We start from the raw sequence: 25,970 nt of genomic DNA, 5'->3' as shown, positions 1-25,970 counted from the left end.
CAATACATCTAGTCAATAACACATGAAATGTTAAAATCAAGTGGATATGTAAACATTCCAATTCTTTCTTTAGTAAAGGAAATTTTCTAAACTACTAAAACTGTAAACAAGAACATGTAAATTGTAAACATTGTAACAAAATTGGTAACATAGTAATTTCAAATTTTTTGACACACATTTGGGCTAGAAGTTTCCTATGCAAGGTGAAGATAACGAACAGTGATCAATCTCATAACTCCTACAAGCAATACAAAATAGATAGTTGGGCAAACACGGACCCTTGGACACACCAGAGGTGGGATCAGGTGCCTAGGAGGAGTAAGTATCCCCTGTTGACCGTGACTATGCGATGAAAAATATTTACATGTTACAGTCCACACATAAACAAGTCCACAAGCCAGACAACTGTCTTCTCAAGTGAAACAATATGACATGAAGTGCTGCAATGTGAGATTTTGAGTTAATAATACAGACTGATGCCTGATCAGGGTTAAATAAATTGCAATGCTGGGTTCCATTTGATATTTTCAGTATCACAGAAAAGGTTATAATGAGATGTACATGTAAACACTCCAAACTTGTATAAAACAAAATGTGTTTGTGAAACACAAAATGCCCCCGATAATGGCCTATTCCGAAGATGGTTAAAGTCACAAAAACAAATATCCTGGTACCAGTAGAAAGATCATGTAACAAGAAATGCTCAAGTGCAATATGAAAGCTCTGACATTTACCCTTTAGAAGTTATAACCAATGTCAAGCTTTATAAAACTAGGTCAAATGTCAAGGTCAAAAGGTTTAGTACAAACGGAAATGTTTTGTCACAAGGACTACTCATGTGAAATATCAAATCTCTATCACTTACTGTTCAAAAGTTATTAGCAAAGTTAAAATTTTCAAAAAGTAGGTTAAACTTTAAGGTCAGGGTCAAATGGTAAAAAATGTTGGTACCCATGAAAAGGTCTGGTCACAAGAAATACTCATATGAAATATCAAAGCTCTGGATCTTACTGTTCAAAAGTTATTGGCAAGGTTAAAGTTTTTAAAAAGTAGGTCAAACTCCAAGGTCGAAGTCACAGGGTCAAAAATGTTGATATTCACGGAAAGGTCTTGCCATAAGAAATACTTATGTGAAATATCAAAGCTATATCATTTACTGTTCAAAAGTTATTAGCATGGTTAAAGTTTTCAAAAAGTAGGTCAAACTCCAAGGTCAAGGTCACAGGGTCAAAAATCTTGGTACCCACAGAAAGGTTGATTGATTGATTGATGTTTTCCACCACACTCAACAATTTTTCAGTTATATGGTGGCGCCCAGTTTTTTTATTGGTGGAAAAGAGAACTCAGATACAATATACCTGGGAAGAGACCACCGACCTTCAGAAAGTAAACTGGGAAACTTTCTCACTTATCGGCGCGAGCGGGATTCGAACCCCACGGAAAGGTCTTGTCATAAGGAATACTCCTGTGAAATATCAAAGCTCTATCACTTACTGTTCAAAAGTTATTAGCAAGGTTAAAGTTTCAGACAGAATCACAGAATGACAGACAGGACAAAAACACTATGCCCCCTGATCGTCGATCTCGGGGGCATAGAAATAGTTTCTAAAATACTAGAATGCACCAGCAAGTACATGTATAAAAGTTAGAGGCAAGCTCAAATCTACAGTATATATTGAAAAAGAGACTCTGACCTTTTGACCTCAAAATAAATAAGAAAAACGTCCAAAAAAAAAAAACTACAGTTGTCGGGGGTAATATTGTTGGCTTGCATTAGAACTATTATTTGCGTGCATAGAATAAATGACACCAAAAAATCCGGATACATTCGCATATTTTCGGTTTCGTCCGTAAAAAGGCCGTATGTAAACAAAGTAAGAATATTGCTCATGGAAACAACAATCATTTCTGTTTGAAAGATAATTCAAATTCATCTAATAAATCAATGAAAAATGAAAAGATTTGTGTTGTTTTTTTCAAAATATTGATCTTATATTTTTCAAATCTGTGTACAAAATGATCAGCGCAATTTATGCACTCTTTTCTTCTACGTATGATTCAATTCATGTGTTCACCGCACGGCTTCCGTTTTGAGGCCTCGACTGACAGTAAACTAATAGACGGGACACCCCGTCTAAAAATGAAAGGCAGCACGAAAGTAAAACGTTAGTATTTCATTAACATCTTGACACCAAGGCAATAAAATGAGCAGATTAGAATGCAGTCTTCTTTATGTAAGGGAAACTTTCATGCACGTTTTGACTTGTCCAGTTCAATGGTCCTTAAGGAGATTTTCTAATCAATCCATTATTAATCTCTCACGGGAAGGGATCATGCTCCTTCATTTAAACAAAGACAATTCCTCTTCACACAAAGAGAACGCTATTTAACAGCAAAGATCATTTGATAATTCGACTAGGGTGAGCTAAAATCAATTTCATATTACATTTATATCTTGTCAAATGCAAAATATTTTCAAGGGCAGGTAAGCAATCTCCACGCCAAGAAAATACAAAAGAATTGGTTATTCTTATTCAAACTCTGCATATTTTAAGGGACCAGACATGACTATTTGTTTTAGAATTTCAAAGGCTTGTGGGTATTTTGTATTTTGTCTCTGCTCTGTCCGTAATGCAGGTAATTATATGGATATTTACATGACACAGTGTTGGTTACATCAGCCAATTATAACTTAAGCCTCCTTTAAGGCCAAACATGATTAAGTGTATGTTTATCACACACGATTCATGGCTGGAACTGTAGTAACAGAAGTAAATATAATATTTCCTCAAAGTAAATCCAACTTTGATATGCAATATCCACACAAGAAAAAGAATCTGCAAACCTTTCTCAAGATGTATGCATACATTTCGAAAACAGGTTTTCTTGATATAAAAGTTCTAAAGTTTGGTTTGGCCTGAGAGATTGGACAAACCCGTGGGTGTTGACGTTGTAACAAACCTTTGGTTCCATACAGTACGATACAACAGTGGACAAGACCAGATAAAAAGGTAACCTGATCTTGGTATTTTTTGAGAATATGTTATCACATATCTTTGCATGGTTAGTTTTATATATAAATTGTGGATTATTGTATTCCTTCTAATGGAACAACATAAATTTCATGAAAATGGTAACTCATCCTTTTTGTATTGTTGTATTTTATCTATTCATAAAAAACATCACATATGACAAAACGAAACTCGTTGATTAAAGTACATGTGTGTATATCTAGAGAGATCCAATGCACGTGGTTTATGGTATAATGTGTTATAAATCATCGAATTTTTGTCAATTCCAATTCTCTCTCTCTCTCTCTCTCTCTCTCTCTCTCTCTCTCTCTCTCTCCATCTGTTGATGAAAAACATACACGAAAACAAAAAAATAATGCAACAATTAAAAGACGGAGGGTGGTGAAGTTATCATTTTCTGAACTTTCACTCGTAAGAAGCTCAAAAGTCAAGAGCTGCTTGATCTGATATTCTCTCAAATACACAATACTCTTCATCGAATTTTTTAAACAGACATTTAATATTTGCAATACAGGTTGGTGTCAGAAACCAGATAAACATTTAATTTGCATAATGATTAGTAATATCAAAGGCCAAGACACTAGCTTAAGAGCAGTATTTGTCCTCCTTAATTCCACTTAAAATCGAACTAGCCGTAAAAATCACCGGTCCTGTATGAAGTACATAATGTATATAGAAAAGAAAATATCGGCTGTCATAAATTTGATTAAAGCTTCAACTTTCGCACACCTTCCCTTCGAAAAACACGGCACATATTATTTTCCCGTGTACATGTACCTTCATTATCTTTAAATAATGTAGATGATGATTACGATGAATGTATTAGTTATATTATCAGGGAGTTTAAGGAAATTTATAAAATCGTTGAAGTCTTTACCAGGAACAAGGCATTTGCTATGCATAATATTATATTTTGCAGAAGTATTATGTAGAATAGATAGCTAGATATGGTCAGTATAAAATATATAAGTTACAGAGCATAAAATATAATATTATTCAGATCTTCACCTTGCATACATGAAATTAAAATCATATCACATTTATACTTAAAAGAATACGTTATTCTTGAAAAAGGAAAATTCGAAATCTTGTCTATATCAAATCAGGAATTCAATAGGTCCTTGTCCTACTTTTTTCTGTTTTCTGGAGAAATAAAAAAAAAACCATGAGATGTTTCTATTACGACTAGGCGGGATCTCCCAATAGCTCATTATCGCATACTAGAGTATCTGCCCACGTCACCCTTGTCAAAATTTCATTTTTTCCATAATAATGTATTTTCTTCAAAACTCTTCATTTTCTGAGTCGCCATTATCCAGGACGAGTTACATAAAGGTTAAATAAGTGTAACTGACAATCAAACTGCATTTAACTCTTGCTTACATCCATATATTGCCTTAGCTAGTCGCAAGCCGTCAGCTGAAACATAAAAAAATTCGGTCAACTGAGCCGGGAGAGTAGGGGGGAGGTAACGATTAAATTGAATTATAACATTTTTAAGAAAACAAAATGCATGTCTGTAATACAAGGATTTTGTTGAATATAAAGCAACTCAGAGTAGATTAGTTTGGACTCAAATGAATAAATGATATAACCATTGTAATCTGAGACCGGGATGGGGTCGGATTTTGATTACAAAATGAATCGATTTCATTTTCACGTAAGAATGCGCTGTACTATCGTGTAACATGCATTGCATTGTTTTCCGTATATGAAACAATTGCGTGGTTCCCTACCAACAAAAAATCATCTCGAAGTAAACTATTATTGATAGTACATAACGACAACATTGTCTAAAAAAAATTTAAATTAATCGATTAATCTAGACTGATTTCACAGACGTTTAGAGGTATACGTAAAAATTAAATTAATCGATTAATTTAGGCTGATTTCACAGACGTTCAGAGGTAAACCTAAAAATTTAATTTATCGATTAATTTAGGCTGATTTCACAGACGTATAGAGGTATACGTAAAAATTAAATTAATCGATTAATTTAGGCTGATTCACAGAAGTTTAGAGGTACATACGTATAACAGATCGCCACTGGACACAGCGGTTATCAAGAGTTTGAATAACAGCGGGAATTATGCAAGAATCTAATATTAATTAGATAAGAGGATTAGTAACGGGGGATTTGTCATGTTCGATAAGAATAAACTGCATGAATGTGAGATTAAGAATTGAATGCGTTATGCAGTTGTAAAAGGCAGTTCTAAGTTCAATCTTGACAAAATATTCATTCACAAAGGCTTTGTGAAGAAATTCTTGGTTGTTGTTATTCCACAACCTGCCTTTGACTTTTCAAGAGATTTATTAAACCGCCATTCCAGAAGAAAAAAAAAATATCGTTTCACCTTTGCCCACCCCCTCTGTATGTAACGATTTTTTTCTTTAGACATTTGAATCTGGTTTTTGTATGTAGCGCACTGTTAGTGAACTTCCTGGTGGGTGGGGTGGACAAGGATTCCAACTCTCTGATTCCCCGCCGCCATTCTTACGTTCCCCTTCTCATTCCTCCATTCTCTCTGTCTCTCTCTCTCCCATTCTCTCTGTCTCTCTCTTCCATTCTTTCTCTCTCTCTCTCTCTCTCTCTCTCTCTCTCTCTCTCTCTCTCTCTCTCTCTCTCTCTCTCTCCTCCCTTCCATTCCTGTCTCATTTTCCCTCCCCCTTTCCTTCCCACCCCCCCTCCTTTCAACCTTTTTTCCCTCTAGTGTGTGATTTATTTGCATAGATCCCATATTTGTCTACTTCCTATTTGCTGGGATTGTTTACTCCCGGTTTTGGGTTTTTTTGTTTTTGTTTTTTTTTTGTTTTTTTTTTTATTATAAGCATGGATTTGAAGTTTCCACTAGTTGTGTTGAACTGCTTGATGCAGAACACAGTTTCGCTGTTAGGCATGTACACGTTATATGATTGTCCTGTACCTAAAATGTTTGGTATAATCGTTTTTTGTTTTTTGGGGTTTTTTTTCTCAGCATCTACTACATGCGCAGCTTTTTATAACTGGCATAATGCTCCTTAAAAGCTTACATTTACATATTTGCATTTCAGATTTATGAACTTCTGTGAAGAAACCCTAAATAACATTTTGTCCTTTTTTTTTCGTTTCCTCACCATACTGCAGAGAGACAGAGATACACGCACACACACACACACACACACACACACATACACACACTCACACACACACACACACACACACACACACACACACACACACACACACACATACACACACACACACACACATACACACACACACACACACAAATACACACACACACAGAGAGAGAGAGAGAGAGAGAGAGAGAGAGAGAGAGAGAGAGAGAGAGAGAGAGAGAGATTAGTGTGTGCATGAAAATACAGATGTTACAGTAATTACCCAAGTGGAAAACCGATTTAAATCCACAGTGTCATAGTCATCTGAAATAAAGGGACACTGTTAAATAAAAGAAAGCTACAAGATTTCACATTTTGTTTAACTTCATTTTCATTTCTATTTGGCAAATGGGTGCGGATATGAGCAACCTTGATTTATCAAAAGCATGTAATGTGTCAAAATTAATGTTGAAATGAAAAGTGAACAAATTAGGTTGTTTTAAAGTTTAATCTGGCTATAATGGAACTCATTTGAAAATGTATTGCAAGTACAAACATACTAAATCTAAGTTTGAATTATATTTTTTTAAATACACACTTGTAGTACAACAGTAATAAATATCTTAATATTTTCTTATCAGTCCTCACAAATTTTAATCACCGTTAATACTCTGAGGCGGTTCCGGACGACCGATAATCATAATGTGATAAAAGCAGATTGAACACAGTACTTGGGAGTCTTACAATGCTTAATCAATTTCACATAAGCTCTGATTACCAACAGACAGGTGAATAATGAGGGAAAGGAAATTGCAAAACAGACCGGAGTATCTCATCGAGGACCCACAGAACGTTCGTTAGATTCGAGTTTTATATGCCGTAATAGTGGGGAATATGTTGTCCTAGAGGACTAGTTTTTTTTAAAGTAAGTAAACTTATGTTATGAAATGTTTATACTACTCTACAAGATTTCCAAGGAAACATACATGTGTATGTGTTTTAGTTGCATTTCATTTACATGTATTGTATAAGTCATTTATTGTAAAGGTATTGTTAAAGACCATTCACTACTCTCACTGTTTCCTTGCAATTGAATATCTGGAACATGTAATAATGTCGCTTCTCTCCCTGCATGTCCAGCCATAATTCGCGCCTTTCTTCGTTTATCTGGATACTCCAGTATCAAGGGAGTGAATGGGTGGGTGGGGGGTCAGGTCAGAGAGATTCGTCGGGGCTGAATATATGGACTTGTCAACGCCTCTTCCTCGGAGTATCTCGTTGATATTACGGGTGGGGGTGGGGGTCGGTTTCTTTAATGTTAGGGGTTGTGTACATGTCTATTAACTTTTTAATTTGCCAAGGCAAATAACGTTGTACATAGCTGGACATGTATTCAAAATATGTGCCCGGCTAACGCGTAAAGATCCAAAAAAAAAAAAAACTACTCTGTATAGTAATTAAATGGACATCAATTTAGATTGTACAGATGTTAGTTTTGATGCTGAACTTGTAGCACAGTATCATGAATGAGGATAGAGAACTGAAATTCATACTCAGTACATTCTTTTCTTTCTCCAGTGGTCTGTAATTGTAGACCTTCTCGACAGGTCAATAAAAATGAAACAAGAACTTGATTGACCTGCGTATCTTGTACACATAGATGTACATAGGGTTGACGTAACTGTGCTAAACTAAAATCTTACGTTGTCACATAGATTTCATTTTGTTTTTAGTTAACTGTCACATATGACAGAATCAAACCAGCTTTCTTTCTTTTCTTTTTTTTGGGGGGGGGGGGGGTGGTCTTTTTTCTTATGTTTTAAGTTTATTTAAAGGTTTTCCTACTTTCAAGAGAAATGTTTTTTCGGTTTGTTTTTTTTATTTCAGGGGATAAAACTTGTGGTAATGTCAGAAGAACCTGAAACAAACAAGATGTCTGCGGAAAAGCAGACCGAGGAACAAATAGAGAAGGCGGGGGAAGATGTAACAAAAGATGCTATGGATACTAACAAGGAAGAGAAAGGGGAAACTCCAGTCTTAGCGACAGATAACCAGGATGGAACTGAAGCAAAGAAGGAAGCTGAATTGGAGGAACCAAAGAAGGATGTCCAAATGAATAGCGATGCAGGGGAAGAGACACCGAGCAAGGAAAATCCAGCTGAAGAAAAGGCGACTGATAGCAAAGAACAGGAAGTGAAAAAAAGTGATGAAGGAAGTAAAGTAGAGGAGGAAGAATCCTCCAAAGAGAATCAGGACGGAAGGGAGGATACCGAGAAAGGAAGCCCAGTTCCTGAATATACACCTCCAAATTCAGCTGACCAATCCGTGACCTCGACAAAAGCGGAGACAGATCCGGCCAAAGAGGGTGAGCTAGAAGCATAGTTCTAAATAATCTTACCCCGACAGTTATAATAAATCAATAAACTTCTCCTGCATGTTAGACATGCTAGACTGGGGGAAGTTTTGTAAGGGAATCCTGCAAGCGCCGAATGATGAAAGGGAATTTAAAAAAATGAAAAGGTCAGCTTTCATTAATCTGTCTGTATTACCAAGCTTCATGGCGAAATCATTGATATTGGCACAACGCCAAGCATAGTCTCCAACAAGTACAACACGTGAAGAGCGAATGTGCTAGTTATGTAATATGAGTGAATTCTATCTCACAAGTGATGTAGATTATTCATTCATTAAACAATCGAATAGTACATATAGTACATACAAAACATTATATATATACAATAACATATATAAGTATACATATACACAATAACGTAGTTATACATCTATACAATGACTCAGGTAAATTTCATGTGAATTTTACGTGAAAAGTGATTCACGTGAATAGATCCACATGATTTTCACATGAATCACTTTTCAAGTGAAATTCACGTTAGAATGTTCACATGAGTTTCCACGTGAACAGCAATTCATGTGGAATTCACATTAAAATATTCACATGAATTTCACGTGAAAAGCAGTTTACGTGAAATTCACATTAAACTTTTTGCTGGAAAATCATGTGAAAAATGATTCACGTGAATTTTACATGAACAGATTCACATGAATTTCACGTGAAAGTGTTCATGTGAAATTCACACAAAAATTCACACAAATTTCACGTGAAAAGGGACCCACATCAAAAAAAATATTATGCTAAAATATGAACACTTCACGATATATTCACGCGAAAAAATTAAAATCGAGGTAAAATATAGATAGATATAAAGATTAGCCAATTTAGGTTTACATGTAGGCCTACCTGTAGTTAAGAGGTGGTTTTCATGGGCATGTCAATTTTTCTCTTCGTGGAGGAAAGCTGAAGGGGTCCCAAATAACAAATTAAGAAATGGAAAATATTTGTTAAAGCTGTTCAACCAAAAATGGGATCTGATGTAACCCCGTGACGCCCTTTGGACAAATCATCCACTGGTTTTTGCACGATCGAATGAATAAAATTTACATGCATAAAACTTATCCTTTCGAATTGTAGTTTTAGGCTATTTTTTCTGAGACGAAATCAGCATCCCTCAAATATCTCATCAACGAAATCAACACCCATCAAACATATTTACTATCTCATCAACATCCCCCAAATATATTTACTATCTCTTCAGCGAAATTAACATCTTTCAAATATATTTACTATCTCTTCAACGAAATCAACATCCCTCAAATATCTTTACTATCTCTTCAACGAAATCAACATTTCGCAAATATATTTACTATCTCTTCAACGAAATCAACATCCCTCAAATATCTTTACTATCTCTTCAACGAAATCAACATTTCGCAAATATATTTACTATCTCTTCAACGAAATCAACATCCCTCAAATATCTTTACTATCTCTTCAACGAAATCAACATTCCGCAAATATATTTACTATCTCTTCAACGAAATCAACATCCCTCAAATATATTTACTATCTCTTCAACGAAATCAACATCCCTCAAATATATTTACGATCTCTTCAACGAAATCAACATCCCTTAAATATATTTACTATCTCTTCAACGAAATCAACATCCCTCAAATACATTTACTATCTCTTCAACGAAATCAACATCCCTTAAATATATATTACTATCTCTTCAACGAAATCAACATCCCTTAAATATATTTACTATCTCTTCAACGAAATCAACATCCCTCAAATACATTTACTATCTCTTCAACAAAATCAACATCCCTCAAATATATTTACTATCTCTTCAACAAAATCAACATCCCTTAAATATATTTACTATCTCTTCAACGAAATCAACATCCCTCAGATATATTTACTATCTCTTCAAGGAAATCAACATCCCTCAAATACATTTACTATATCTTCAACGAAATCAACATCCCTCAAATATATTTACTATCTCTTCAACGAAATCAGCATCCCTTAAATATATTTACTATCTCTTCAACGAAATCAACATCCCTTAAATATATTTACTATCTCTTCAACGAAATCAACATCCCTTAAATATATTTACTATCTCTTCAAGGAAATCAACATCCTTTAAATATATTTACTATCTCGGTAGTAGTCTTGTTTGTTTACCTTTAAAGTTCCATCATAAATAAGTTTTCTGAACTACAGGTAGATGGTAACATATGTAATTAAATTCTGAGTGACCACTTGAAATATACGTGAGGGCTATAAAAGGGGAACCCACATGTATTTTTTTTTTTCGTATGGGTGACCAAGACATCAAAATGGGTTAACTTGTACTGGTAGTTATGAAGACTAGCAAGAAACTCGATAGGAAGTTATCATTTTTCAGTAAATTTCAAAGAAACAGCGAAACAGAAAAACCTATATCATAAAAGGATCAGAGTGAAATTCGGAGCCGCCTGCCCCTCCATTAGATTTGTTGACAAACTCTGGTATCTTGTCGGGAATAGTAATAAAGATAGGCGTTTTGGTACTTGTGGAACCTCCGTCTTTATAAGTATGCCATGTTGGAAGTAAAAAACAAGATCATTTTCAAAGTTCTAGAAGGATACGAGATATTTGATATCGACCTAATTAACGGTAAGTTAACGAGCCATGCATTATATTGACCTAATTAACGGTAAGTTTACGAGCCAGTAAATAATATATCGACCTAACTAACTGTACGTTAACGAGTCAGGCATTATATTGACTTAATTAACGGTAAGTTAACAAGTCGGACATTTTTTTACCAGTCAACGGTAAATTAACGAGCCGGGCATTGACATATTTAACGGTAAGTTCACAAGTCGGGCATTATATTGACCTAATTAACGGTAGGTTAACGTACTGGCCATTATATTGACCTAATTAACGGTAAGTTAACGTACTGGGCATTATATTCACATATTTAACGGCAAGTTCACGAGCTGGGCATTATATTCACCTAATTAACTGTAAATTCCCGAGTCGGGCATTATATTCACCTAATTAACGGTAAGTCCACCAGCCGGGCATTCCGAACTTGCAAATTGAACCCATTCATAAATTAACCTGATACGGTGTATTAAACAGGAATTGACTATTTGTAAACACTAGCTTAAAAAAGTAAATTGAATATGACATAAAAGCTCAGTTAGAAGCAGTTTTTAGTTTCAAACAATCGTATGCTTTTGAAATACGTTGTGAAAGATGCATTCATTGATATGATGTTCGACGTTACAGATAAAGCACAAAACAAGTTGACCATATTCTCTTGTCATTTCATACAGTGCATACAAATTGGAAACGCATCCTTCAACTAATTGGTACCAGAATATAATACATGAAATGAACAGGTACAGATGCAATAACGATCCACCAGGACTGGCTTACTAAAATCAGTATTAGATATTTCAGATTTTCAAGAAAATGATTTATTGATTTTTTTTTTTTACCTTAAATTAATTCTATTGTTCATTAATGTGCAGACAATCGCAATATCTCGGGTCTTTCATGTAAGTTCTTCATGGAAAGACACCTCGAATGTACAAAATGGACGCTTCCAACCATTCTGTAGATCACTAATTAGTACGATTGCTTAGGATGTTCAATGTGATTAACATGTATGTACTTACTTGTAAACTAAATGCGGACAACGTATTGAATGCAAAATAAAATACAACTAATCATTCAGTCTGATCAAAATTTTGTGAAGGTCTTCAGCGAGAGACATTCGTTGCACGGACTGAGTAACTAATAGGGCATGCACCATGCGTGGATTCAATGAGGGCGCATTCCCACCGACCTAAAATTTTAAAAATATTGTTTGTCCATATACATGTAGTGGATTAGAAAGTAAAATTATTTTTATTTTCAAAAATTGAAAATATAGCACTGGGTTTCCCCGTGTCTGCTGATAAAATCATGGGTATAAAGGATGCCCCTTTACCAGTCTGATTGAAACCAGCCCCCTTCTCCTATCGTCGTCAGGTAGGAGAAGGGGGGCTGGTTTTAATCAGACTGCCCCTTTACGTCACCGCGCAGACTTTCTCAACAGAAAACATGTGCCCCCTGGTGACAAAACGAGTCTGCTCGTTGACGTTGTGCTCTCCTGCTTCGGATCACGCTTTTCCTTTTCGTTACATTATTTGCGGCTACGAAAATAGCCGAATAGTAGTTGATAATCGCAATATCTCGGGTCTTTCCAGCAAGTTCTTCATGGAAAGACAACTCTGTTTTGTACATCACTAATTAGTACATTTAGTTAACATGCTTTTCGACTTGCTATGAGGAAATTTCCAGCAAATACTTCTTGGTAAAAAACGATAATTTTATTTTGATATACCAATACAGATTACCATAACACATTCAATGTTGTTTTCCGCTTGCACGAGAGTACGCCATTGTGATGACTGAGAATAAAGGCGGGCGCGTTTCTCTGTACATACTCTGTATATCTTTACATCAATATTCAATATTTAGATCGTGTTGAAGTTAATCCTCTATTCTATCTCTCTAAGGAGATCTCATGAATGCTCATTTACTGTGTAGCATGTGTAGTTTTTATATATATGACAAGTTTCCTGGATATGTAAATGTTGGGCATTTCAATACAAATTTTCACAATAGATCACACAAAATGCTCGCAGAAGGCAACAATTTGTGTCATTCAAAGAAAAAACATTCCTAACCTTAAGAATAGGACCCCCCCCCCCCCACACACACACACACAAAATTACCCTTTTCTTTCGCCTCTTCACGACCCCGTGGGGGCTTCGGCTTTTCCTCAACTGCTAACTACTGACGTCCCTAACATAGTCATTTATTCTGTGTTTTAAGGTGACGAGCTCGAGAAAGCTGCAGAAACTTCGAAAGGTAATATAAGAGTGGTAACTCTTCTATTTTCACTTCTATAATCCTATCAATAAATCATTCTCCATCGAGTCACTTGTAATAAATGCACTATTATTCGCCTTATAATACGTCCCATTTCTGTTTTTTAAAGAGCCCCCGGCGGGCGATGAGGAGACATTGGATGAACAAATCAAAGATATTTTGGAGGCCACAGAGGACCCAGGTACAGTTTCATTTAAATGCTATAAGAACAAGTATAGATATGTACTGCCTGGTTGACCTGCTTGCCAAATTTATTAACCCCAACCCCAACATATCACGCGTTTATTGCAGTGTTGTATCTAGATTTACAAACAATGAAAGTTTAAATGTAAATATAGTACAATCGATGTGTCCGTTTTTCTCATCCTCACACGGGACCAGTAGAACATGCTGGTTTTAAAGAGAGTTTTGATCTACGATCCAACTAAATTACCTACATATATCACGAGCATGTTGCAGAAAATTAATTTCACATTCAATACAAATTGTAGATGAAAACATTGATCCAAAAAGAGGGTAAAAATATGTGCATGCAAGAAGCGAACATAGACGGTGTCGACACCGGATTAGGTATTTGTAACGTAATAGGCAAACCATACATAATAAATCTGATTTACAGGTAACACATTACATACGATGTGTAAGAAATCAATATTGTCTGTACTAAAATAACACTGAACTAAATTCATATCTGCAAATTGTAATTTTTCCTTTTCTCGGGCGTTTTACCATTGCTTTAATAACAAGAAACACACAAGTCTGATTTAAATACACGTCGTGGAGAAGGGAGGTAATTTTGGTGCTTTGAATGAACTTGTCCAAGGAAATTGTTAAAATGGCTTTGAATGGCGCATTGACCAAATATTGCAATGGCTGATATTGATACACTTAAAGTTTGATTTAAATCCCATAAGATTACGCCGGTCGTCTTTTTCTATCTAGTGTGTCAACAGAGTGGAGATTGATAGTAGGAACAAGATGTGTATATTTTGTATACTTTGTTAATCTTTCGCTTTAGAATTAACATGTTTTTAAAGATAGATTTGGAATTTGGAAATATGTACTGATTGTATCAAAGGAGGGACGTCAATTCAACACTAGCTGTTAGAAAACAGAAAGAGAAAACTGAGTGATTAAGAATCGATACCTGTAACCAGCAGGTATTCTGAGGATTCGTGCAAACTGGTGTTTAGTGGACACAAACAAATATACAGTTCTAGATGACATTTAGAATTATCGTGTGAAATGCGTTTATGCTGGTAGTGTGGTGCAACAGTTTCTGTGACTACCGTATAAATCAGAGTTTCGGCTATTTTCTGTTAATGATCAACTTAGTTAATATTGATCCATGGGAATAGGTTTCCTTTAACCTGTGGTGAATACTTAGCCAACACAAATTCCTCTAGGATTTCAGGTAACGGGCTAGTACAGACAGTGGGTCTATGAATAAAAAGCGAGTTGCTTCAATTAATTAGCCAACAGGTTTCATGAGCAAATAGGAAATCATATGAAGTGCTGGATATTAAATAAATGTGTCTTTTGGATTACCCTGTATGGTTACATTTGTGATTGTTACATACTGTGTATTCACATCCGAGAAGTACTAAGCTAAGAATTAAGGTAGGCAAAGTTTCATTTTATAACAGGTACAGTTGTTAATGATGATTTTACGCCTCCTATTTCAGCTTATTCTCAATTCATTACCGTGCATGTAGTACACCTTAATGTGTAAACCGTGCATGTAGTACACCTTAATGTATAAACCGTGCATGTAGTACACCTTAATGTATAAACCGTGCGTGTAGTACACCTTAATGTATAAACTGTGCATGTAGTATACCTTAATGTATAAACCGTGCATGTAGTACACCTTAATGTATAAACTGTGCATGTAGTATACCTTAATGTATAAACCGTGCATGTAGTACACCTTAATGTACAAACCGTGCGTGTAGTACACCTTAATGTATAAACCGTGCGTGTAGTACACCTTAATGTAAACTGTATTCAAAACACGCAGTCCTGTTTGTTGGAATTTTATCCACAAGTCATGTGCAATACGTTCCTACAATTAGAGTTAGAAAGGTAGATAAGCCCAGCAGATCAGATTGTGGGAAGTACGTCAGCCCGGCAGATCACATTGTGGGCAGTACATACATCAGCCCGGTAGATCACATTGTGAGAGATACATTAGCCCGGTAGATCACATTGTGGGCAGTACATCAGCCCGGCAGATCACATTGTAGGCGGTACATCAGCCCGGTAGATCACATTGTGGGCAGTACATCAGCCCGGTAGATCACATTGTGGGCAGTACATCAGCCCGGTAGATCACATTGTGAGAGATACATTAGCCCGGTAGATCACATTGTGGGCAGTACATCAGCCCGGCAGATCACATTGTGGGCAGTACATCAGCCCGGTAGATCACATTGTGAGAGATACATTAGCCCGGTAGATCCGATTGTGAGAGATACATTACCCCGGTAGATCACATTGTGGGCGGTACATCAACCCGCTAAATCAAATTGTGTCAGAAAGAGCAGATAGTGGGAGATTGGGGGGTGGGGGGGGGGGGTCTCGGGTTGGGTGTCAAGTCAACTTTTTTCCAGTCCTGTTACATACATTACATGTACATACAAGTACAGCTTAATAAATCAGGATTCACTAAAGAAAAAAATCTCTTCTAGACTTTGATTTTATTTGAGACATCCATATATAATGTAAGCATTTGATCCTAATTTTATAAAAAGAAGAAATTTGACGACTTGCGCAGAAAAATAGTATAAACAACTTATACTTTTTTTTTTTTTTTTTTTTTTTTACGTCTGGGGTCAAACAATTGATAAAGTACATTACTTATCAATACACATTTACATTCACAGTGCTGTTAAGGTTCTATGAATATTTTAACACAAGGTAATCAAATGATTTTGTCTGTATGGACCACTTTAGATTCAACATGTCTGATAATCATTATTTCATGAGGGATCGTGGAAGAATCAAATATGTCAGTTGTTAATGTGGGGACTCACATCTACCGGTAGAAAAAACGCCTGTACGAGAATTTATTTTAGGTTGAGTTGTACATGTGGAATTAGGCAAGGCAAAATTTCCACTGGATGCACATACCCATGTATACAGTGTAATGCAGATTGGAACACCGCCCTGACCCAATTCTCCACTCCTGGACGGATTTATTGTCCATTTCTTTTCATGAGTTTTGTTTTGATTTTTGCAACCAAAAACCACATTTTGCACTTTACATTTCGGCTGTTCTTTACACTACGAATCAACCCGTTTACTTGATCAAGATAGAGAGCTTACGGCGGGTGTGACCGGTCAACAAGGGGTGAATACTCCTCCTAGGCACATTCCATTTCTGGTGTGTTCAGGGGTCCGTGTTTGTCCTAGGTTTCTCTTGCTCTTGTATTCTTTATGAGATTCAGGAGATTAATCACCATTCGTTATCTTCACTTATCATTCATTTGAAAGAGGAATGTTTATTTTTATTATCTGTAAACAACTGTTTACTCAAGATTCGTCATTTACCACATTACATCTGTATAAACGCGCGCTAAAGAATTAGTTCTTAATAATTTTTTTTCGTATTATTTTGGGGGGGGGGGGGTAGGATTATTAAGGACGGATATTCCGTTCAATTCTATGGACGCTAAATCTAATCAGATGTGGGTTATTCCATTTGTAAGGCTGTTTCCCATCCTACAGCAGACTCGCTTATTTGACGTGGGATTTATACATTTTGACTGTGCCTCGAACACTCTCCTGATCAGCTATTTCCATACGATGTCGAAGTAATTCAAAAATTAATACATGAAACTACATCTCTCTCCAATGAAACTTTTTTCTTCAGGTATATACATTGGTGCTGTTTCAGGTACGTGAATCACCCCCATCTGAGTAACATTGCAGACTCTAACTGTGGAATAGTACATCTAGACACGTACTGGTTTATCTGCAATGACCAATGATCAGATTCAAACCCCCATCCCGCGGAACAACTCATCCCTAACTCTGGAGGTTAAAAAAGCCTATGTACGTTCAATGTACCCTGACCTCCGAAACAAGGACACCGTAGCTCAGACAAGAATTAGATTTAGATAAGAAATTACCTGATCGGTGAGATGGATGTAAAATCACTCTTTCTGCGGCAATTCACACGAGTGCTGTAATGAGTGATAAAACTTAAGACTGTGGTGAGAATGAATATCACAGCTTCGTGCAGTCCCGTGGGTGGATTTTAATTGACATACTTTGGTTATATTTTATCGAGGAACATTTTTTACTGTAGTACTTGTACCTGTATTGATCATTGTAAATTCTATAAAATTTCTACAAAATGCTTGAACTGCTGAGTTAGAGCGGCAACAAGTAGGTCACAATATTCTACGAGCAAATTTGGAGTTCGAGGGTTTTTTTTTTGAATTTCTGTAAACTTTATATATTTGGTTTAAGTGTCAAGATAAAAAGTAATAAAAGAAGGAAAGGATATCTTACAATAGTTAGAAATAATTCTAGTTTTTTTCTGATTATTTTCTGACTTTCGAAATGGTGATTCTTTGAGAAAATTTCGCAATGTATGATCCGTTTTGAATTTGATATCGCAATTATACGCCACAACTAGATAGCAAATACGTCAATGCTGAATTACTGGAAATACACTGAAACTTTTTTTCGTCTTAAAAGCATGTATTGAGTAACTGCCAGGAAACTAAATAGAAACTTTAATTAGCAGTAAGACTGGGGTTTTATACCCCCGAGCAGGTGGTTGATTTATTCCGTAATGCCAAGCGTTTTGCAAATTGATTGCAAGTCTGAGGCATTATGAAGATTCTGATAATTGCTAAGCACAACAATGTTGCCATAACAGGGTTCAATGATGGTGTCAGAGAAATGGGAAGTTGATAGATCTGTTTGCTTTGTGATATTGATACACAGACTTATGATTGGGTAATTACTTATTATACAGACGGAATTCAATCGTTGGAAAAAGCTACATGATTAATAGTGTTTCATGAATGAGTTCGAATGGGAACTTCCCGTTCAACCACCGCGATTATGCATTGCTTGGAACACACTGGTTAATAATAAAAGCATATATATATATATATATATATATAGAGAGAGAGAGAGAGAGAGAGAGAGAGAGAGAGAGAGAGAGAGAGAGAGCACTGCTATTTTGAATTTATTGAATTTCTTGGCCTTTTCATGTTTATGAATGGTAAATGTTTACTTATCTAGATATCTAGCTAATATTCGTGATGTTTAACATTAAATTCTCCTTTTAATTTCAAGTGAGTTTTAAGTGCTCGTGTCAATATTGTAATCTGATAAATGTGGGCTTTAGAGCTGGCTAGTTATAATTTTTATTATTGTAAAGCTTAGTCAATGATTTTGACCAAAAAGTATGCCTTCTTGATTACAATATAACTCTGTAAAATTGATTAGCAAAGAGAATGTAGAAATCGTGGAGCAGTTAAAAACAATCAAAGCGGAGAGTGTGTTTTCCTCCACATCTCCTCTGTCTGTGTTTATAATTATTATAGGTTTAGAGAAAGACCTACATGTAATATGATGATTTATGACCACCGGTACCGCGTTTTTTTATCAGCCTCATGCAAGGATCTGAAGACTAGGCTTGAAATGAGAAGTGTGATTTTAAAGCAAATGACTTATTTTGCTACCTATGGAATAGCTGTGGTTATTTAAAAAAAAAAAAAACACCAGCATTTTGTCAGATAAAGTGAGGTTCAAATTCTATAACACATACCGGAAGTAGGAGAATTACACATTCAGATTGAGAAAGAACCGATACTCTAGCTTGAGAAAAAAAAAAGATTTTTTGACAACTATAGTTTTAAAGTTATGCATGTAAAAGTCACCCGTTGCATTTTCATCATAGGATACGGGCGTTCTTATTCCAATATGAAAATAATGAATAAAGCAACAAATTTTTAGCTAGTGTTGTATTTCATTCAAAGAGGCCATCAAAACTATAAATAACTCAAAAACAAACTTAAAATGAATCCTTTATTATCGTATTAACTAACACCAGATTACCATAGACAAAAAATTAAACAAACGATATTCCCTTTATTAAAAAAATAATCTCAGTTTCAGCTACCCTTGTATTTTTTAAAATAGGCAAGTTAAGTACAGTATTTCAAATTATTGAATAGCTTATACCGAAAAAGTACAATTTAATATTGGAAATCTTCAATATGTGATACTTAAAGGTGAAAACTTTAATTCAATGATCGATAATAATTCTGCCAAGTTGAGGTGAAAGGCTGTGCCTTCTTCATCTCTGACAGCAATTTACCGATAAACTGATTTCTCAAGGGTTTATATATTATTAAGTGTTTACTAAACATGGGTTGAGTGACAGGCCATTAAAATCATTCGTGAATGATGGTAGGTGTTTGCTTGCTATACATGAATTTGTATAGACTAGTTTAATCCTATTGAGTGTCTTCCTTTACAGAGAAGAAATTGGAACATAGTGCTCCTGAGAAAGAGGCGTCACAGCCAGACATTTCTGAGACGGAGGGCGCTAAAACTGAACCTGATACCAAGGATGTGACAGAAAAACAAGAGGAAACTATTAATAAAACAGAAAACCTAGACAATTCAGAGGGAGCAAAAGAAGATTCTAAAAGCAAAGAGGTTGAAAACCCAGCCGAAAGTGATACAATCGCCGAGAACAATCCAGAAAAAACTGAAGTTGAAAAAATAGCAGAGAACTCTTCTTTGATGGAAGGTGAAAAAGAAGCGGTTGTGGCTAAAGAGGGAGAACAGGCGGTGGGCGAGGTGAAGGAAGAGAAAAATGAAGAAAAGAAAGAGGAGGAAAATGAAGCATTATCTGAAACGATTCCTATAGAGGAAACTAAATCAGAGGCGGATCAAAAACAGAAGGATGAAGAGGAAATTAAAAGGAGGGAAGAAGAGGAAGAAGAAAGAAAGATAAATGAAGCAATGGAAGAAGAGAAGAAGCCGGTTGAAGCTGAGGAGGAGCAGCGATTGAAAGAAGAAGAGGCAGAAAAACAGAAGAAAGTTGACGAAGAAGAGAAGAAAAGGGCAGAGGAGGAACAAAGATTAAAGGAAGAAGAGGAACAGATGAAACTCAAAGAGGAAGAGGAGAGGAAACAGAGAGAAGCTGAGGAACAGGAGAGGAAACAGAGAGAGGCCGAGGAAGAGGAGAGGAAGAGAAAGGAAGAGGAAGTATGTATATCTTAGAATGAATTTAACAGTTACACATGCACATGAAGAACTTTTGAATTTGTCATATACAACTTAATACAACACAGAGTATATAGTTATTAAATGTAATTACTCACTACAATATACTTTTAGAAGTTCAGCATGACTTAAATGAGAAATTTTTGCTCATATGTTATTCACACCAGGTGTCTACATACATGTATCTGGTGCTGGTATAGAGCCATGATACCTGACATTTCATCTAATTTTTAATGACCACCTGTGTCACCTGGAAAAAAAATAATTACATGAAGCTAATCTCCAGGTGTCCACGAGGGATTGTATCTACGCACAACAATTCATCTAATCTCGAAATAATTCCCATATCAGTCAATCTGATGCTAATATGCCGCAGATATAATTACATGTAGTTTACCCCGGAAAATTCTTCATGAAACCTTTAATGAGAAATTAGGCATACGCACATGTACCTACGCACTGAGAACTTTAATTAAACGTTTCGTCATCACGTGTACGGATAACTAACACGTGCATGTACACGTTGCAGTTCTTGCTGCTGTTTGTATTTATTTACTTGAATAATTGATATGAATTTATCGTAACGTTTACTAACATTGCCATAGTCCATTTCTACTTGGGTAGGCGTCACTATGTGACCCCCCTTGTGTGCACGTACAATTGTTTCTATAAATAACCTATATCATTTTACATCTCATATATTCATACGTCGCTGAACGTAACATTAACGTTCGCGGAGTAAGTAATATGTCCACGTGACCTCACAATAGCGTCAATGTTTGCTAATGCGCGCCTGCCGACGTAACGGTCAATATAGACACGAACTTGCGGTCAAAAATGGATGGTAATTACCCCCTTTAAAAATACCGATCATGTAAGTGTCGACCTGTATACGAGTTATTTCCCATTACACAACTCTCGTACATAGTAAGGCGCTAAACAATTGTTATACACGTGGATAGTGGGACAAATAACCCGATCGGAAAATCACTTGCCCTGTTCCGTCAAGTCATAAAATAAAACAACATCGGATGTAGGCCCCGAATACACCAATTGTCATGTCATGGTCTATTTCGATCCGCGACCGTAATAATTGTCTGGTTGAGTTACAATGTCCGCATGCCTGGTTTGCTTCCGGACTTTCAGTGCGCATGTCTGGTTACAAAAGGTAAACACTTTGTAAGCGTGGGTTGGTGTATGGTAGACCAGGCATGCGCAGTGGCATCCCTTCAGTGTTCGATCATACTTTGTTTGGCACATTACTGTATAACTGAAAATACTCACATACCAAGTTTCATATTCCGAATTCCATTAAATTAATCAAGAAAATGTATTATGTATCCATGGATACATTAACAGCTTTAAAGATATGCCATCTTTTATAGTTTGTATCGTTTTCCTCACTAAATGCACATCCTACACAGATAAATTCTTTATCTTGAAACTTGCGCATACATTCCGGGGAACAGACAAGTTTACTAGTTTAGAATTGTTAATATTTCTATAGGGGAGGGGGGGTGTTATATGATAAAAGAATGTATTTCATATTTACCAATAGAGTACACCAACATCGTAATGGGGTTCTTCGTTTCTTTAAAGGGTTTCTTACTTTTAGCAAGTAAGTGATAGTTTTTCCTATATATTTGTTCGATAGAAATACAATGCAAAACGTACAAGTATAAATGGATTTGCATCAAAGTTTTACCAATTACAAAATTGATAATTGTCGATATGGTTTTTTTTTCTTCTTCTAAATTGTATAGGTGTATATGTGGTCTAACAAGTTTAAGCTCATACAGTGGATGAAATGTGGTCTATGAACGATACTTTAGGGAATGGATTGATGTTTCTGAACGATTTGGCAGTATATTGTGAAATAGCTTTCTGACCGAAGCTGCTCAAAATTCTTTACATCATCTTCTTACTTGGCTTGATATAAATCTGATGAGGGTCCTTGGTTTTTCATTAACTTCTAATTGGTTTCCAGTGAAAGTCATGCTTAGTGACTAAATGATATTGGAGGATAATACGGTATCTCTTCTTAATGAGAGGTAAAATCCACACGGTCCTGCTACCCTGTATCTGTGCTCGTGTTCTGTGGTGAAGCTGGTACTAAACTACAGACACACTGACTGCTACAGACCTCTATATCCCAATATTGGTCAAAATACAGGCTGGTTTAATAGTTTAATATCATGATTTTCATACGCAATCACTTAATGCCAAGATTGCCGCGAAAGTTGATTAAATGGCGGTATGCACCTTACAGTCTCGTCAGGGACCTGTACTCAGGTGTGCTTCCTGTACGTTTCTTACCTTATATTTCGATGCCCTACTATTTTTGCACAGTGCAGGAATATACTACATCTTCATAGAATAGACAGAAGTTACTCCGTTAATTCAGGAAAAGAAATGGCCTTTCGCGGACTCGAACCCTCGCCTGCTCGCTTGTTAAACCAACACGCTGAACATTGAGCCAATATACTACACAAGGAGAAATTGCATATATTAACTAAAGTTTACCACTAGATAATAGAATCATTGTAAAGAAAACTCTCCAGATATTGGATTAACAATAAAATGAGTTGACACTTGCATACCTATGAAATAACAAACTAATCGATATCGTGTTTACAATACCCGCACCAAACAGCAATCGGAACTTTAATTTGTCGGAGTTTTTGTCCTTACCTCCATACCAAACTTACATTATATATCCATGTATATGTAACATCTTGAAGAAAAAAAATATTGAAAGTTATAGTGTAATTCAATCATAATAATGTTACATTCAGCACACACTATATCGAGATAGAGGGTTAAAATTTTGACACATAGTGTACTTGTCTTAGTGGGCTTGTGCACTTTGTGTGAAAACCCTGACTACTCTTTAAGCATAGTGCACGTCTATTAAATTATATTACATGTAACGTAACGTGTGCGTTTTTCTTGTTTTGTATGAGTCACAATGCCCTTCCTTCGATGAATGCTTGCATTTCAGACCCCCAAATTGCACATATGTACCTGTGTATCTCCATCAATATACATGTATATATATATATTTTTTCATTTTATCTCCTTTTCTTTAAGGAGAGGATGGAGTCCACATTAGTCAATCAGAATGCAGACAAGGAAGCCATGAAATCCCTGATAGAGGAGAATGTTAAACTGAAGGAGAGTATGGAAAAAATGAAAGAGGATTATGAAAAAATCAAGGAAAAAGAAACCAAAATATCTCAAACGGAGAAAGAAAATCAGGAAAAATTAGAGCAAATCAAGAAATTGGAGACAGAGTTAGAAAAGCTAAAGATCCAGACCTCCAACGGAACCGGAAGTGAGGCATCTGCTCAAAAGATTTCCGACTTGGAGAAAAGGCTAATTCGTTTGGCAAAGGAAGATGAGGAGAAAGACAAGCAGATCACCTCCCTCAACAAAGAGCTACAGCAAACCAAAACAGAGTTACAGAAAAGAGAGGAACGGGCACCAGGTGATGGAGGGAACCAGCCATCGAAGTCATGTGTCATCCTGTAGTCTTTTATCTAGAATTTGTTCTGCATCAGAGGTGCTAAATGGGAGTACTTTTTATTCCTATTTTTGTACTTTTTTTCTCATTGATTTCAGAAGTCAAAAATTTTGAGTACTATATTGAAAATACGGACTTCTCTTTGATTTTCACGACAAACCATTGTATTGTTACTTGTTAAATTATATTTTTAATTGAATCCAGCTCATCAAAGCAAGTGTGATCATTGTCAGCTAGTCATTGATAGATGTACATTTGCTTAGTATGTAAGATAATGAAAGTATCAGTTGATAATCAATTCTACAAGTAAATATGTTTGCTTGCAAACAATACGTAAACTGCCATGGTAATTGATAAATGGAATATGATTTTTAGAATAACGTTAATGTATTTAGGGACTCTGCATCACACTCAGGACTTAATTTTGTATCGTTCCTTAAATGCCTCATGTTATGAGGGTTAATCGTATGTATAAAAACTACATTGCACAGCTTTTCAACGTCGGGGAAAAGGGGAGAAATAAAGCAGTGGGAAAAAGTTCACTTCACAAATGTCTATAATTCTTGACAAGTAAAAACATCCTAAGATATGTTCCTTTGCCCAAACTTCAAAATCTTAAATTGATAGGGGGTTTATTCTTCACTACAAGATTTCCATTTTTTATCAGTGCAAGGTTACAATCAATACTTCTATTTAAAAAAAAAAAAAAGGATGAAGTGACAACTTGTGTGTCTCGGTCATGAACTATTTTAGTCCCAGTCAGTCAAGTGGAATGAATCCTTTCCATTGAATGAATTACTGTCCGGAAATGTAAATGATTATTCGGAAAATATGTTCATGATTGGAATTTTTTTTAATCATTATTCTTAACCACTTGTTAGAGAGAATTACAAAAGTTGAAATTGATTTGAAATATATTTAACTCTTACTTATTTAAACAAACGTATACTTTCATTATTTTCATATACAGATGTACATCTACTACTTGAGTTTTGTGATTTTTTTTGTACAATTGTACGCTTCACATCCCAGTAGTCCGTCCAATGTGGGTTATCGCTCTGTATCCTAGTCCATATACCACGTGTAATTTACATGTCCGAAACGGACATTGTGTGTCTCTGAATATATCATGTCAATGTTTCGTACATGTACATATCCATGGAATGATTCTACTTTGATTTAAATGTGTACATAAAAAGTCTGTGTAACTAAATCACTGTAATAGAAACGACATTACTTGTTATATTGGAGTACTCTATTTTGATTTATCTATACTATGTGTGATAAGTTTTTAAAATATTTCAAATTATTATCATTATACCGTAGTTTTTGGTGAAATGTATTTTTTCAATATCTTTGTTTAAGTTCCAGATTTTTTATCAACAACATTAGGAGTTAAACAAAACACTATAACTTATATTAATGACTGTTTTCTGTCATGATGAAATGTTTCAGATATTTATTGCATTTGCTAATGTTTTGTATCAAATAAATCTTTCTGAATCTAGCACATTTGAATCAAGATTCCGTTAGAACACCCTGATTTCGCACTAGAATCGTGTATTCTGTGTGTGATTAATTCCATTGTGCTTGGGCTTTACATGGGTATCACACAATGATAATTTTCAAATATCGCTGTGCGGATTTGACGGGTCATTTGTGCATGAATTGCAATATGTGTATGTGAAAGTATGCATGCGTTACATTTTGCGTATATTATAATGTGCGTACATTGAAATACGCGTATATT

The 25,970-nt window shown here is 35.6% G+C and overlaps 1 protein-coding gene across 1 annotated transcript; it reads left to right on the top strand.

Moving 5' to 3' along the window:
• The first annotated feature begins 6,871 nt into the window (after nucleotides 1–6,871).
• Nucleotides 6,872–25,734, top strand: LOC125655928 (golgin subfamily A member 6-like protein 22). The gene is made up of 6 exons (XM_048886466.2): nucleotides 6,872–7,059; nucleotides 8,022–8,499; nucleotides 13,381–13,416; nucleotides 13,547–13,618; nucleotides 19,943–20,679; nucleotides 23,788–25,734. The coding sequence occupies exons 2-6, from the start codon at nucleotides 8,040–8,042 to the stop codon at nucleotides 24,226–24,228; spliced, it is 1,746 nt and encodes a 581-aa protein (XP_048742423.2). The 5' UTR covers nucleotides 6,872–7,059; nucleotides 8,022–8,039; the 3' UTR covers nucleotides 24,229–25,734.
• The last annotated feature ends 236 nt before the right edge of the window (nucleotides 25,735–25,970 follow it).

This window comes from Ostrea edulis, chromosome 7, assembly GCF_947568905.1.
Source record: "Ostrea edulis chromosome 7, xbOstEdul1.1, whole genome shotgun sequence".
Taxonomy (NCBI): domain Eukaryota; kingdom Metazoa; phylum Mollusca; class Bivalvia; order Ostreida; family Ostreidae; genus Ostrea; species Ostrea edulis.
The sequence above is the reverse complement of the archived record's forward strand: the minus strand, read 5'-3'. Positions and strand labels throughout refer to the sequence as shown.

Coding starts and splice junctions, on each gene's coding strand:
- LOC125655928 (XM_048886466.2), top strand. CDS start 8,040: ATGTCAGAAGAACCTGAAACAAACAAGATGTCTGCGGAAAAGCAGACC. Junction 8,500..13,380: donor GACAGATCCGGCCAAAGAGG/GTGAGCTAGAAG, acceptor CTGTGTTTTAAG/GTGACGAGCTCGAGAAAGCT. Junction 13,619..19,942: donor GGAGGCCACAGAGGACCCAG/GTACAGTTTCAT, acceptor CTTCCTTTACAG/AGAAGAAATTGGAACATAGT.